At 35.2% G+C, this 17083-nt stretch overlaps 1 protein-coding gene across 1 annotated transcript; it reads left to right on the top strand.

The window, feature by feature from the left end:
- On the top strand, nt 1-9797 carry LOC132543185 (putative ankyrin repeat protein RF_0381). Its single transcript, XM_060206653.1, has 3 exons — nt 1-114; nt 6069-6630; nt 6985-9797. The coding sequence occupies exons 2-3, from the start codon at nt 6103-6105 to the stop codon at nt 7684-7686; spliced, it is 1230 nt and encodes a 409-aa protein (XP_060062636.1). The 5' UTR covers nt 1-114; nt 6069-6102; the 3' UTR covers nt 7687-9797.
- Nucleotides 9798-17083: the final 7286 nt, after the last annotated feature.

Below are 17083 nucleotides of genomic sequence, written 5' to 3'. Positions count from 1 at the left end.
TCCGGATGTCAAACAGCTGACACACTTCCATCCATTTACCTTGTAATGGTCGTCTGCAAGTAGATAGAGCCGTTCTATGACCATTCAAAGTAGATTTCGACATGCCATTCAAACGTAAGCACCTTATCTTTTAATTTGCTCTGTTTGCACGTAACCAAACCAAGTATTAACCATTAATTCACCTTCTGATATCGTGAAAGGAGACTTGACTGTAACCATGACCCAATTTATTGGCATGGCGTGATTGTGAGAGGAACACAATTATTCCATTTTTTATTATTCAATTTGCATTCTTATATGCAAAACAGTAATGTACTTTTAAACATAATTTCTAGAAGGGTGCACATTACACATATGTGCCACACACACACACAAAATACACAGATATAGTAAATCACACGCACGCATACAGATAGTAGTGGTAAGTAGGGCAAAAGGGGGAGAGGGGGGGAGGGGGGATTGCAAGTCCCAGACTTCAAGTTACGTTTTGTGTATTATCATAACAGTAAAATTGATACACATAATTTTGTATAATTGCTTTTCTGAAGAAGAGCCATTCTTAATAATTGCTTAGCAAATCTATGCTATTTTGTAGGCCTTGTGATTAACTCATTTTTTAAGGGATTTTAGTTCAAAGAATGTTTTGACCATTTAATCTAGTTATGTTAAATTCAGTTTTAAGACATTTCATTTTAAACATGTATTATCTGCATCTTTAAAACAGAATTTTCTAAAAAATAAATTCCTGTTTAACAAATTCAATATGAATGTTGTGGCCAGCAAGTAGCTGTTTTAATTCTTTTATGTAGAAGTTAAAAATCTACGATGATCTCTATATTGGAACAAATTTAATTCTGTGCTATTGGTAGTTCTAAATGGACATGTATCAATTTATTCCCGTTGATTTTCCTGAATGTTAAAGATCCAAGATCATTTCTTTTGTGACATAGACTTAGTATCATGACTGAAGACTGTATACATATTAGGAGCCCCCTTTCTTTCCCTCAATATAGTTATCAAATTCAAAGATTATTAGATAAACAGGTAAACCTATTCAAAGAAATTATTTCTTTTTTACTATTTTTAAATTGTTTTACAGCATTTATTACACTATGAAATGTCAAAAAGGTTAGATCTAATACCATATCTGTGTTAAAATTCTAAAAAATTATAAAATGAACCATCTTCCTTAATAGGCTATTCATATCATTTTTATATTGTACGTAACATAGCTTGGAAAACAAAAGTGCAAAATTTAACAGTACATGGATACACCTAACCGTGAAATATGTTCGCTATAATGATCAATAACATATTACTGGTATTAACGTTGTATAAATTCTGTAGTTACAGAGGTAGAACGTTTCCTACCTTTGGTAATATTTACAATATACCAGTACCGTGATTGTAAGAATTGAAAATTTGTCAAAAACAGTCATAAAGCATTGTAGATTGATCAAGTTACATATTATTTTAAAGGAAGAAATCCTTGTGTATAGACTATGAAGTTAGCTCATTATAATGAACTTCTAATATCAATTAAATACTGTTTCCATGGTGATTGAGATAGGTATACAACTATTTAATAATCTATTGTATTGTGTGGTGATATTGACCATATGATTTCTGATGTGTTTGCCTCCTGAGAACTGATAACTTTTTGAACAGATAACAAGAAATGAGAATTATATCATTTTCACTAGTAATATGTTTTCCTACCCGTGTATTTATAAATACATGTATGCATGTAACTATCATACATTTGAAGAATTATTCCATTTTGTGGACCAACTACATTTATATTTGTGTTTTTGTAACATGTGAAAACAAAAACACTGTACTGTTTTTGTACCACTTAGTCAGGTAATGGGTTACCGGCAAATCTGACTATACATATATATTAGGGCAAATGCTGTAGGGCTCGACTTTTTACTCAAATAAATTCAAATAAATTCAAACATACCAAAAAATACTCAAATGCACCAAGAATTCTCTTAAATGCTCTCATTTTGTACCTTTTGTAACCGTTAGGTCTAATTATTTGTGGTGTTTGTGAAATTTTCTTTTTTTTTTTTAAATCAGGGACCTAAGGGGAATAACTCTCTGCTGTGCCATTATTGATTACATATATTATGGGTATATATATACTATAATGTCGATCCATCTTCTCATCAATTGAGCAACAATATGAAGTAATTGACACCGTAAGCAAAAGCAAGAATTAGGTGTAATTTTATGTTGCATGAAAATATGATCTGTCTTGCCTTGTCATCATAACGAAACTGCAAAATACACTAAATTCATATATTTTTTTATCTTACAGCTGCCGAAGCATAAAAACACAATTTAGCATGCAAGCTAGTGCCTTTGATATTTTGATGTCTTATTCAAATATGAATACACTGTATAATATCAAATGCAATTTATTCTCAAAGGTTGTTACATTTTTATCCCATTCAGATTACTCAATCCAAGTTATGAAAAAAAACTTTTTTTCTGATATTTTATATTTTTAGGTCATCTGGACCCGAAGGGTCCGATGACCTATAGTCATCATGCTTCGTCCGTCGTCGTGCGCCGTGCGCCGTCCGTAAACTTTTCATTCAAACGACTTCTTCTGAAATACTAGAAGGTCTAGGGGGCTAATACTTGGCACAGAGGATACTGGCATGGAGCTCTACCAAGTTTGTTCAAATGAATGACCTTGACCCACTTTAAAGGTCACAGGGGTCAAATATGTTAAAATCTTTAAACAACTTCTTCTCATTAACCAAAAGGCTCAGAGTGTAGATATTGGGCCTGTGACATGCTGGGATGAAGGACTACCAAGTTTGTTCAAATGAATTTGACCCACTTTAAAGGTCACAGGGGTCAAATATGTTAAAATCTTTAAACAACTTCTTCTCAATAACCAAAAGGCTCAGATTGCTGATATTATGCCTGTGGCATGCTGGGATGAAGGGCTATCAAGTTTGTTTAAATGAATGACCTTGAACAACTTTCAAGGTCACAGGGGTCAAATATGTCAAAATCTTTAAATAACTTCTTCTCAAATACTAGAAGGCCTTGGGGGCTAATACTTGGCCCATAGCATGCTGGCATGGAGCCCTACAAAGTTTGTTCAAATGAATGACCTTGGCCAACTTTCAAGGTCACAGGGGTCAAATATGTTAAAATATACAAAGGACTTCATCTCAATAAGCAAAAGTCTATGAGTGCCGATATTGGGTCTGTAGCATGCTGGGAGGAAAGGCTACCAAGTTTATTCAAATGAATGACCTCAACCCACTTTCAAGGTCACAGGGGTCAAATATGTTAAAATCTTTAAACAACTTCTTCTCATTAACCAAAAGGCTCAGTAGATATTGGGCCTGTGACATGCTGGGATAAAGGACTACCAAGTTTGTTCAAATGAATGACCTTGACCCACTTTAAAGGTCACAGGGGTTATGTTAAAATCTTTAAACAACTTCTTCTCAATAACCAAAAGGCTTAGATTGCTGATATTGTGCCTGTGGCATGCTGGGATGAAGGGCTATCAAGTTTGTTTAAATGAATGACCTTGAACAACTTTCAAGGTCACAGGGCTCAAATATGTCAAAATCTTTAAATAACTTCTTCTCAAATACTAGAAGGCCTAGGGGGCTAATACTTGGCCCATAGCATGCTGGCATGGAGCCCTACAAAGTTTGTTCAAATGAATGACCTTGGCCCACTTTCTAGGTCACAGGGGTCAAATATGTTAAAATATACAAAGGACTTCATCTCAATAAGCAAAAGTCTATGAGTGCCGATATTGGGTCTGTAGCATGCTGGGAGGAAAGGTTACCAAGTTTATTTAAATGAATGACCTTGAACAACTTTCAAGGTCGCAGAATATGTCAAAATCTTTAAATAACTTCTTCTCAAATACTAGAAGGCCTAGGGGGCTAATACTTGGCCCATAGCATGCTGGCATGGAGCCTACAAAGTTTGTTCAAATGAATGACCTTGGCCCACTTTCAAGGTCACAGGGGTCAAATATGTTAAAATATACAAAGGACTTCATCTCAATAAGCAAAAGTCTATGAGTGCCGATATTGGGTCTGTAGCATGCTGGGAGGAAAGGCTACCAAGTTTATTCAAATGAATGACCTCAACCCACTTTCAAGGTCACAGGGGTCAAATATGTTAAAATATACAAACGACTTCTTCTCAACAAGCAAAAGTCCATGAGTGCTGATATTGGGCCTGTAAGATGCTTGGAGGAGAGGCTACCAAGTTTGTTCAAATGAATTTTTCTAGGTTTGGCTTGCTTTTTGTCAGATGACCGTTAAGGCCCATGGGCCTCTTGTTTTTATTTCAACATGATTTCAAATTACTGATTCTGAAATTAATTTTCCAAGCCATTCAGGTTTTATAGTATTTTCTGGAAAAAAAAAGAGACAAAATAATTACAAAATAGATGCACACAAATGAATAAAATATTCATGAAATCTGTTTAGTGGGTATAGACATTCATACTTAGAATAACAATGTAACTATACTAGAGGTTTAATTGCAATAGTAATGTATTATAAATAAATCCTGTCAGTAAGTGATGACATTTTGTTTGTAACAGATTCTATGTTTGTACTTTGGACCCTCATATTGACGTCTACTGTAGCAGACAAAGTTGAAAAACTTGGTAATCAAGTGTGTTATGGTGATAATGATGATTTTGTTGCAGAATTACATGTTTGGCAATAAATTTGTTCTGTTATAATTTGATAGCTTTGTAAAGTTACTTATTTTTTGTGAAGGTCAGAAGTCCAACAACTTGGGATATATAAATATACTGTTCATTAATACCAAAGTGAAATTGACTGTCAGTTTTTTTTTTTTACCTGTGAGACATCTAGATTTATTCATTCCAACACTGACTGAATCACTGTAAATTGTATTATACTGTCTCATATACTACAATTTGGCATATTTATGATTATAGGCGAATGCAACACAGAACGTAAATAATGCAGGTATATCTACCAAGATTGTTTTTGTTTGACCATCGAATGTGTATTCATACACTTGACCAGATGGGTGTTTATAGCCTGATATACTCCCATCTGGTTTACGCAGATTTAAACGGAAAAACTGATGGTAGAACATGGTATTTACATAATCATGATCAGTTCCAGTCCTCTTCAAAGACCATTAGAAGCATTTCAGGTACCAAGCATAATAGAGGAGACTTCTGATCTGGAATTCACCAAGTGAGACTTGTCTGAAGTGCTAATCACAGATGAGTTCATATTTCACCTAAATAACAGTGACAGTTGTCTTGGGTTTTTGCCATCTGCAGGAAGAATGTTGTAGAGATGTTTTGTTGTTGTGTAAATAAGCGTCATTCATGTGGCTGAGAGAGCAGGATATAAATTGTGAGGCTAGATTTGTCTCCCTCTTTCCTTTCTTGGTAATAAATTCTGATTGACTGATAATCTGATAATATCATTATGAAGATAATGCATTCTAAAGAAAGATCTTGTACAAAATTTGAAAAAAAATGTTTTCTGTATAAAGTTAAAAATCAAAGACAAAATATCCATTATGCATGTATTTGTTCATTTAGCCATAAAGACATGTGCCCCATTCACTTCTTTGTTGTAGTTAATGTGCTCTAGCCATTTTGTTGGTCAGTAAGAAGTGGATCTCATTTTTGTGAATAAATTGCTCAAATTCTAATGCCATTGATTTGGAAATGGTTTTCTTCATATTTTGCGTTGAGTGTTGTTCACCTGTATTTCAGTTGTAAATAACATAAGCATGCGTTTTGTTTTCAGCGAAAGTAATTTTCACAAAAGTTTGCACAATTTCTACTACTGTTTATTTAGGAAAGATCAGTTTTGAACTTTCAAAGAAAAATACTAAATAAACTCAACAAGGCAAGTAATCAGACATACTGAGATTGTGCTTGTATTGGTTTCTCAATTCAGTCTTTATTTGTACTATATTTTAGATACGGATTTCTTGAAAAAAGAGATGACTGGAAGATACTCAAAAACTTATTTAATAATTATGATCATATTATTGCATTTCTGTAATTTTAGAGACAAGATGACAGCCTTTGTGTCGTGAGAAGACATGGCAACCATAGATGGAGTGGAGTCGGACTTTGAGGTCTTGGACTGTCGTGTCATTCCAGATGATGTGGATAATCTCACCCCACTGAGTCTGGCATGTAAACAAGGCAGTGTGGAAATGGTCAAGTTGTTAGTGAAAGATGGAGCAGATATAGGTGCCCCTGGAAATGATGGTAAGACAGCCCTGCATTACACTTGTGAAGGAGGGAACAGAATTATAGATGGAAATGATGATGAGAAGACAGACGATTTTTTAGAAATTCTACAATTTTTGCTTGACAGTGGTGCTAATGTAGATTGGAAAGACAATATGGGCCGGACACCTTTGTTCACGGCATGTGAAGCTGATGATATAGAAATGGTATCATTGTTAGTAAGACATAACTGTGATGTCAACATTCAAACTGTAGATGGTGATTGTCCAATCAGAGTTACATGTCGTAACGCTAAATTCTGGACCTATCGACCAGGTTCAAATAATCTCAGCCAAAACAACCCAAGTGAATTCCCACCGATACAGATCACAAAGGTAAATTATTACTTTAATGTGGAATTTGTGTGTGTATCTCTTATCTATTCAATTTATTGACTTTGTTGACACAGAGCTTGCATATATTTTAATCTATATATATATGAGATTTTGATGTGGTAATTTATTGAAATTATTAAGATTTAGTTTTTTTTTTCAAATCTATTTCTTTTTTTCTCATTGAAATGGTATGGCTAAACTGTATCCTTTATTGAAATTGGTAGTTTGGCATCAAACTGGTGCGATAATTTAGTGGCATATGTAGTATATTTTGGATTGATCATGTGATAATAAGTTAAAACCATTCCTCTTCAAAATTAGATATGTATATGAACAATTTAATGATCTCCACAGGTATTGCTACAGGCAAATGCTGACATATCTAAGGCAACGCTATTGCCAACAGCTGTGCAATACAAAGATGTAGGGCTAGTTCGAGAGCTGTTGGAACTCGGCATGGACATCAACATGTTGGATGATAATCAATGCACACCACTGGGTGCTGCCTGCTCCTCTGTCAACGTGCCATGTAACATTGTAAAACTTCTACTGGAGCATGGTGCTGATGTAAACAAAGGTGGTGGTTGGAGGAAACAGAAGCCTCTCATATTTGCTTATGTTCACAATTCTGTAGAAAAGATACGATTGCTTCTTTCATATGGGGCATCCCTTACTCCAGATGAAATGACAGAACTGGTATCTTTAAGCTTTTCCAAATCTATTCTTGAAAACCCAGAAGTGATCGGTCCATATAGCAAAGAGTTGATGTCCTGGCGCCTGTTGCTGGCTGCTGGCTTTCAGCCTTCAAGTCAAAGTGCACAACTGACGTACAAGATGCAGCAGCTTAATATCTGTAGTAGTTATGAAAAGATATCACCATGGATACAGAGCATGCTTTACCCACTGTATTCTTTGAAGGAGATCTGTCGCATCTCCATAAGAAATGGCATACCTGCCAGCATTGATGATAATATAAGGAAAATGACACTGCCTAAATCCTTGAAAGACTACCTTTTATTTAATGAATTTGCAACAGCAGAATCACAAACAAAGTAGGCCATCAATTCATGGCATATGTGAAAGTTTGTCATTTATGACTTATGTATTACATAGATATTAGGAGTCTTAGACAGTATGTTGCTGATCCAATAGTTAGTCACAGTTTTCCTGAAAATAATTAAATTTTAAAAAAAAATTTGATATTGAATCTATTTCAGAAAAAATGGATCTTTTTTATGTTCCTTTACATTGGGTTTTTTTTAGATTACCTGGTCTGAAGGCGTCTATCAACGTTTTACTAAAAATTACTATAGTTTTGAACAACTGAACAGATTTTGACCAAATTTAGTCAGAACCATCCTTGTGGAACGAGGAACCAAGTTTGCATAGATATTGATTGTCCAAATTTGGTCTGAATCATATTTAGGTGAAGGGGGAATCAATCTTGTATAAACATTAGGCCTCAGCTCCCTGGGGCGGTTGGACTAGCACCCAGTAAGGAAAAAAAGAGTAAATTTAAAAAAATCCTATTCCTCCTGTAGGAATGAATAGATATTCCCAAATTTGGTCTGAAGCATTCTTGGGTGAAGGAGAATCAATCTTGTATAGACAGAAGGTCTCGACCCCTGGGGAAGGTGGGATGGGGCCAAATAGGGGAAATAGAGTAAATAGTTTGAAAGCCAACCCCTCCAGTAGGAATGATTTGATTTCGCCTTAAGTTGACCTAAAGCATTCTTGTGTAAATGAATATTTTCGTAAATGATAGGTCTTTGACTCTGTGGACAGGAGGGGCAGGGCATATAGAGCAAATTCTTTAAATCATACTCTTCCGGTAGAAATGATTGGATTTTGCCCAAATTTGGTCTGAAGCATTCTTGGGTGAAAGGGTAATCAATTTGCATAGATAGTAGGTCTAGATCTCCATGCATGGAAGGGGCAGGACCTAATTTTGGATATTATTTAAAATCCTTTATCTTCTTTATGAATGCCTGGATTATGTCCCAATTTGGTTTGAGGCATGTTTGGGTGAAGGGGATTTATTGCGTATGCAGCCTGTCTTGGCTGCTGGGTGTGAGAGCAGCAATATTTTACCAAAATTTGATCTAAAGCATCCTTGGGTGAAGAAAACATTGTTTTGTATTAACTCTGCATCTGACCCCCTTTGGAGCAGAGAGGTGGGGTCTTTCAGTGGAAATAGATACAAGTCATTTGTGTTGTATATACTTTTTCTATAGTTTAAATCAGTAAACTAAATCAGGTGAGTGATACTGGCCTTATGGGCCTTTTGTGTTTATTACTACCCTAAGTATTATATCCATAGTAGTTGATGAAAAAATGGTGCTGTTCATTTCAGTTTGACTTTGAAGAAAATGCAGGAAAGACACTTTCCTCTAATTGATGAGCCTCTTGTGTGTTATTCATTTAGGTAGCCACCTACTACTACATGAGTGTACTTCAAAACCTCATCCCAAAATGGTCTTGGCTGTCCCTTCAGTGAAAAAAGCAGTCATGTAGAAAATATGTGTCCTTGAATGTGAAAAATCTCAATTATTGATATTCTAAACATCTTCTATATATTTTGTTGACTTCAAGTGATTCAAGGACTACATATTTTGTAGCTAGGACCTAGGACAAAAGTTTTATGAAAGGACAAAAGAAATGTGTTATTATTTAATGTTGAATTTATATGAAGTTTGAATATCCATCAGAGGCTTTGCTTGCTTGTATACTGCCAAAACACTTATGTTTTTATCATGCAATCAAAGCTAGTATGTTTACTATAAATGCTACAAGCATTAATTTGCAATATTGCATAAAAGAATCAAATATTAGTATTTGTAAATTTATAAATACTCTAATGATAGTATACCTAGTATATATTATTTCATTGTATTTAACTGAATGTGCTGTATTGTAGTGTTACATTTGTCTTTCCAAAAGACCCTTGTTAAATGTTTTATTTAGATACAATGTATAATATTGTACTGCTGAAGAATCAATTGAATATTGTATATTATTTGGCATACCATGATGCCAGTCTGTATGTCAATTTTTTATACAAATTGGTACTAGTCATGAATGACTAAGCAGATTTTGTGCTTATTTGGTCTTAAGCATTTATGGAAGGGGAATCAGTTTTGGGTCTCAGCCCCCTGGGAATGAGGAGGGGGGGGAAAGGGGGGGGGGAGGGAGGGGCGAGGCCCAGTAGGGGAAATAGAGCAAATTCTCCTGTAGGAATGATTGAATTTTGCCCAAATTTAGTCTGAAGCGTTGTTGGATAGGGTAATCAATTTTGTATAAAAATTGGATCTTGGTCTCCTGGGACAGGAGGGATGGGGTTCAATAGGGGAAATACAGCAAATTATTCAAAACCTACTCCTCCTGCAGGAATGATTGAGTTTTCCCCAAATTTGGTCTGAAGCATTCCTGGATGAAACGTAATGAAATTTGTATAAAATATGGGTCTTTGGGGCTTCCTGAGGTGGGAGAGGATGGACCCAATATTGGAAATAGGGCAAATTCTTTAAAATCCTACTTTTTCTGTAGGAATGATTTGGTTTGAAGTATGAATGGTTTGTCGGACACCATAAGGGTTGAGGATTTGTGGGTGTCAAGTAGAAAAAATGATATGTTTTGTGTTAATACACAAAAGGTTGTGCTTCATCCATCATTGTGTGTGATGTGTAAACTTTTTTTTAAAACCCTACTCCTCTTTCATACCTTGGTGGATTTTAGCAAAAATTGGTCTGATGCATCATTGGTGAGCGTAATCATTTGTAAAATTCAGAATTTTCATTTGACCTTTAGGGGTTTGAGGAATGAGGCCCCAAAGGGGGAGGTACATAAATAACTTTTAAACACTACTCCTTTCTGCCTTGTTGGATTCATGGGTTCCAACAAGCTTTGGCCTGATTCATCAGTTAGGGTAGGTTATTATTTTCTAAATTCAGATATCTGATTCAACCACTGGGGGTTGGGGAGCGGGGTCCCAAATGAGGGAGGTAGTTGAAATTTTGCTTCAAAACGCTATTCCTTTTTCATGCCTTATTGGATTTCTATAGACTTTGGTTTGATTAATCACTTAAGAATAGGAATTATTTTCTAAATTCAGAATTTGTTTGACCACTGGGCATTGAGGGATGGCCCCCAAAGGGGAAAGTTAACTGAAATTTTGTTTCAAAAACATTCTTCCTCTTTCATGATTAATTGATTTCTATAAGCTTTGACCTGAATTATCAGTTAGGGATGGAAATCATTTCTTCAATTCAGAAAGTTGATTCAACCCCTAGGGACCTGGGAGCTGGGCTTTGAATGAAAAAATTAGTTTGTTCTTTGATCCCTTCCCTCTCTTGCCCCCCCGCCCCCACCCCCCACTTCCCTCAGTTGTTGCCATGAGGCATAGTTTACCATAATCAATTGGTCAAAAGAAAGTCAGTCTACAAAATCAGTAATATTTATGCTTTGCCTAAAAAAAAAGAGTTTTCAGATTTTTTCAAATGCAGTATTATACATTTGTGATTCAATGTTTTGACTTACTTTATTTATGAATTATCAGAAGGGTTTAATTTAAATGATAATTAATACATTTGATATAAATTGGATGAACAACCAGTTTTGCTTCTTTTTCTTCCTACCCCAAGTGTTTTCTTTTGTTTATGAAATGCAGAAAAATATTACATTTTAAATGTATTTCACAATGAATTAGTGATATTAAGTGACACATTAACCTAGTTGGAATGTGTAACTTTACAATACATGCATGTGCCATAAAATAGATTTATCATAATCAGTACTGTACTAGAATACCTTACAAATCAGCCTTTCTCCATGGTCTGCATCATAAGAGAAGTCAATTGTCTGTATAGCCCTCCAGATAATCTATTCTAAAGTATCTCTAAATGGATCTTTCTCAAATTTCTCTTTGGTTTCTAGCTGTGTTTAGGTTATATATAAATTATACAGAAGTTAAAATTTCCTGATATTTTAAAAGGTTTTAGAAGTAAAATACTTTATTTCTATTCACCCCTTATTATTTAATTGAATAGGTTGAATAATATTCTGACTTTGAAAAGACAATTTTTAATGCTGAAAAATGTTACATGTTACCTCATAATTAATTCATTGTTTATTTCAGTTTAACAACAGCTTATTGAATTGACCTCGTAAAGTTCAAATGAGATCTTGGTGAGTGCCAAGACCCTGGGAGGTTCTCTTGTTTGTGATATTCGACAAATGTAGATTGAGAGTGAATGAGAGTGGTGAGTTTCCGAATTGAATGATGCACATTGTCTGAGTGCTTTTGATTGTATATTGTATAAAGTTTTGATTTGGCTAGTGCCATAATCTTTGCATCTTATTTTATTCCATCAATCCTACCGGTGTTTTTTAATTATACTTTGTGGCAAAGTGATTGAGTTTGTTTTTATTATGTGTAAAACCTGCATAGCTGTAGGTATGATTTATCTTCAAATACATAGAGTACTTGACTTTGATTTGAGCTGTAGCAGTTCTTGGTTAGTTGACTTGACTTTGATGTAGCAGGTCTGAGCTGGATGACTTAAAACTGTTGCAGTCCTGGGCATGATGACTAACTTTTCAGGTCATCTGACCCCAAGGGTCAAGATGGCCCATAGCCATCGTGTATCATCTGTCATTGTGCACCGTTTGCACTGTTTGCCATTCATAAACGTTTCCTTTAAAATACTACTCCTGCTTAACGCCTTGTTAGATTTCAACCAGATATGATCTGAAACATCATTGAGTGTGGGGGATCATTTCTTAAATTCAGAAATTTGGTTTGACCCCTCGGGACCTTGGGATGGGGCCCCAAAATGGTAGTTAGATAATGCTACTCTTCCTTAATGCTTGAATTGATTTTATTCAAATTTTATCTGTAACATCAGTACAGGTTGTCATATAATTCTTAAATTCAGAAATTTGACTCAGCCCATAGGGACTTGAGGGCAGGGCGTCAAAAAGGTAAATTGGGCAATATTTTGTTTGAAAGCGCTGCTCCAAAATAGGAAGAACAACAATATTTTGCTCCAAAACACTGCTCCTTCTTAATTCCTCTTTAAATTTCATCCACATTTAGCCTGAAACATTATCAGGGAGAGGCAGTGACATCAAATATGCATGAAGTGATCATGAGATTGTCCTGACCAAACCTTATTTTTTAGCTGTGGTCCCAAATCAACACAACTCATTTACAACAGATAGTCTGAACTACTTCTCAAGTCTCATTCCTAACAATGATAAAATACTTGTAGTTTGATTTGCTCAGTCATCTGATTCAATGGGTCAAGAAGTACTAATGTTTTCATGCCTCAACTGCCTTCCGCCATTTGTAAACTTTTCTTTCGAAATACTACTACTTAACATGAGGGTTGATTATAACCAAATTTGGTTTGAAATATCAGTTTGGGCGGGAGATAATTTCTTAAATTCAGAAAGTTGATTCGACCCGAGAGACTTGGGAATGGTCACTAAATGAGGAAGTTAGACAATTTTTTGCTTCAAAAGGCTCTTCCTTCTTAATGCCAGTGTAGATTTTTGGAGGTTGATTTGACCCCTAGAGACCTTGTACTGAGCTCAAAATGGTAAAATTAGTCTATAATTTTGCTTCAAATGCTACTCTCCCTTAAGGCTTCAATGGATTTAAACCAAACGTGGAATAAAACATCGTTGTGGGTGGAGAATAATTTCTATTCAGAAAGTTGATTTGACCAGTAAAGACTTTGGGGCGAACCTGGGTGATTTCAACCAAATTTGATCTGAAACATCCTTGCACATAAGTTATACATTCTTAATTCAAAAAGTTGATTCAAACCCAAATGGGAAAATTAGTCAATGATATTGCTTCAAAACGCTTCCCTCCCTTTAATGCTTGAAGGGATTTAGACCACATATCTGAAATATCATTCTAGGAATTTGTCAGATGACAATAAAGGGTCATGGCCCCCTTGTTTAGGAAAAGAAATTGATCATTTGTTATTTTTCAATCTGATCAAAACTTCAACTGGTTTTTATGAATATTACCTACAATTTATTAGTATCTGATACTTTTAAGGAATGTTCAAAATTTAAATTCATTAGATTCGTCAGACCACAAGCAAATTCTGTGGTTTGTCCATCCATTCGTTGATTGTCAAATGGTTCTCTTGTTCATATTATTGACCTTGACCTACGTTCAAGATTATAGGTGTCAAACATTAAAATGATAAAAAGACTCCTCAATAACCAAAAGATGCAGGGTGCTGATATTGCTAGGACGAAGGGTTGCAATGTTTGTTAAGATGAATGACCTTGACCCACTTTCAAGATCACAAGTATCAAACTCTTTACATGAAATCTTTTCAATAACCAAAAGGCCCAAAGAGCTGATATTTGATCTGTAACATGGTGGGGAGAAGGGCTACCAATTCTGTTCATATTACTGACCTTGACCAATTTACAATATCATTTTTGTTAAATATATTGAAATGTATAATTTACTTCTTGTCAATAACCGAAAAGTCCAAGGTGCTGATGTATGGTTTGTTGAAGGTCTGCAATGTTTGTTAAGATGAATGACTTGACCCACTTTCAAGCAAGTGTCATATGTGTTAAAATTTTAAACATCGTCTCAATAAACAAAAGGCCCAGGATCCTGATATTAAGCCTGTAACATGCAGGGATGAAGTTGCTACCAAGTTCGTTCATATTATTTGCCTTGACCAACTTTTAAGTTCATATTGTTGACATTGACCCACTTTTAAGGTCACAGGTGTCAAATATGTCAAAGACTTCTCATGAACTAAATTGACCTAGAGGCATGACATTTGGCTGATATATGTATGAATATATTCCAGATGAGCTCTTGCAGGCCCATTGAGCCTCTTGTCAAAAGTCATGTGTCAAATATGTTGAAATGTTTAATCGACATCTTAAAAACCAAAAGACCCAGACTGCTGATATTGAGAAACAATAGGCAAACTAACGAGTATTAAACACGCCCAGCTTCATATCACACCAATATGGTTTTCTCGATACGATGATTATGACGAGCGTAAAACGGATTCATTATTTCCATCAAACGGCCTCTTTTAAAACCCTGTGATGCGAGTTTGTCCGTGAGTTGACGAATTTTGCAGGAAATCATGATAATTGAAACAGGTCATTGGCTATCGAATTAACAGCGACATGTTAACGCCTAGGTTGGGGATATAGGGATTGTTGCTATGCAGAGAAATGGAAAAATCACAATAGGGAAATTGATATCATCACGCTTATTATACAGCTTGGTGTCCATGTTGGTTTCGTTGTAGGAAAAGATCGAGATTACTTGCTGGAATATCACAAAACAAACTGAGAGCAATAATTAGTACATAGAAATTCTTTAATTTGGTTTCCTGCAATATTTGAAATAAAGACAGGAACGTTACCCATTAGATATAAATAACCGCATTGTACTTTAACTAGGTCACCGACCTTGAAAATTTTGAAGTTGAGTGTTTTGTTTATTTAGTTATGATAAACAACTCCGCTTATCTTTCCTGTTTCCAAGTCACTATGTAGTGTTTAAAACATTTAACACAATGCATCGCGTATGCCTTAGTCATCAAGTTGACTGATGTCTATTTTATCTTATCAGGGAAACTCTTCGGATTTAAATCTGTTTGGTTGATTCCTTTTTAAAGTGTCGTGTGGAAGGGGTTACATGGTTCAAACCTGTTTTGTTTCTCATGCCTTGTACCTTGTGCAAAAGTTGTCGAAATAAAGTTTGTTAAATGACTGACACAATCATTTGATTGGTGATATATGTAAAATATCTTGGTCGAGTACATACAACGTGTGTCTCTTTTAAGTTTTTTATACGAGACTGATTAAACTTTCCAAATCATTCCAAATCACCAACCCTTTTGATCAGGGTGATTATTTAGATTTTTGTGGTCGTTAATTATTCAGATCTTTGCCTCCTTGATCTATGTTGTTTACCTCTCATTGTTAATTCAATTTTCAGGTGTTTGTTCACGATGTCACCATGTCAAGGATAGGTATCCTTTTAATTTTTTAAAGATCTTCTTTTAATTCTTTATATATAATTTTCCCTGATGTTGAGTTAGACATGTTAGATGTATAAAGTTGTATCATCATGCATGTTTTAACATCATTCATTAACAGTTACCTCATGGCGTAACTATGTTGCATCATTGTGCATAAGCATTTAAATGATTCATCTGATACAGCGACTGATATTTTGAATGGATGGGTGGAATCTTTACTTCCCAGTTTATTTGTATATGCACAAGTATTTCTAATAAAATGGGCTTTTGGTCGTAACTAGGAATTAGTTTACAAGCAGAGGATTTAGTTGTTTTCCATAATAGCGGACATGTCCTTTACGGTTGCGGGATGGGTGTGCAAGGTTTGATTTAAAGCTTAATCAACTTTCTATTTCTTATTTAATGCCGGTCATTCAAGTTATAATTGATACAAATCAAGGAGTATATAAAGTAAGCTAAAGTCAGGGTCTTTATTATTATCTTATAAAGCCCTTTTCGACACAGAGGCGGTTTCATTTCGTGAGAGACTTTGATAAAACGACACACTTGTAAAGAGACAGGCTATCTTGGACTTTGGACATTTTCAGAGTTGTAAGGTTAAGGTTAGTAAGGTCACTGTTAATATATTTATAGACCAATTGTTAAAATTCAAGAGGCTTCAAGTTTAAGGTGGGTTTGGTCACAGGTACCAGCCTCTTCTGTCAATACGCTCGTGCTAATAACAAGGTTTGTATCTCAATCGGCCTAGCGAAACGACCCATTTTCAGGAAACTTTTAATTTTCAGAAAACCGCGCTGGAATGGTCTGAATCGACAAATGAATATTGTTTTCTTTAATTTGGCATCTGATTCAGTTTACATGATACCTTTTAACTGTCGCCAGACTTCATCAAACATTGTTTAATTGTCAGAGTTCTGTTAGTCTGACACTCATCTTATGCCTACAAAACACCTTTACAGGACAAGCACGCGATTCAACTGACCGCCTGACCAGTCGGTTAATCTTATGAAGGCCATCATTTTGGCATGGATCGGTGTTCTAAATTTAACGAATTGATCAACGCCGAGTTTTCAAAAGTTTTGACAATCAGTTTCGGTTTTCATGAGTCAAAATGGCGGCCCCATGAAGATGGTGTACTGGGACTTTTAACTCTGAATTGTCATGTTTGAAAAGATAGGTTGTGGAATAGAAATTCGAACGGTTAAGCGATATCACAAGTTTTCTGCGGATTGAGTGACAAACCTTGTTATACGTATGAGTGTGTTGACAGACGAGACTAGTACCTAAAGTTTGATCAAACTTCATATCCTTTTAAAAGAGCAGAACAGCATGGACAAGTTTATGTTTAAGTGTTGTGGGGTCAAGGTCACAATAACTTCTTTTAAAAACTGCAGATATTTGACCGAGTT

This window comes from Ylistrum balloti, unplaced genomic scaffold, assembly GCF_031769215.1.
Source record: "Ylistrum balloti isolate Yb309-2 unplaced genomic scaffold, AGI_CSIRO_Ybal_v1 Utg369742, whole genome shotgun sequence".
Classification (NCBI taxonomy): domain Eukaryota; kingdom Metazoa; phylum Mollusca; class Bivalvia; order Pectinida; family Pectinidae; genus Ylistrum; species Ylistrum balloti.
The sequence above is the reverse complement of the archived record's forward strand: the minus strand, read 5'-3'. Positions and strand labels throughout refer to the sequence as shown.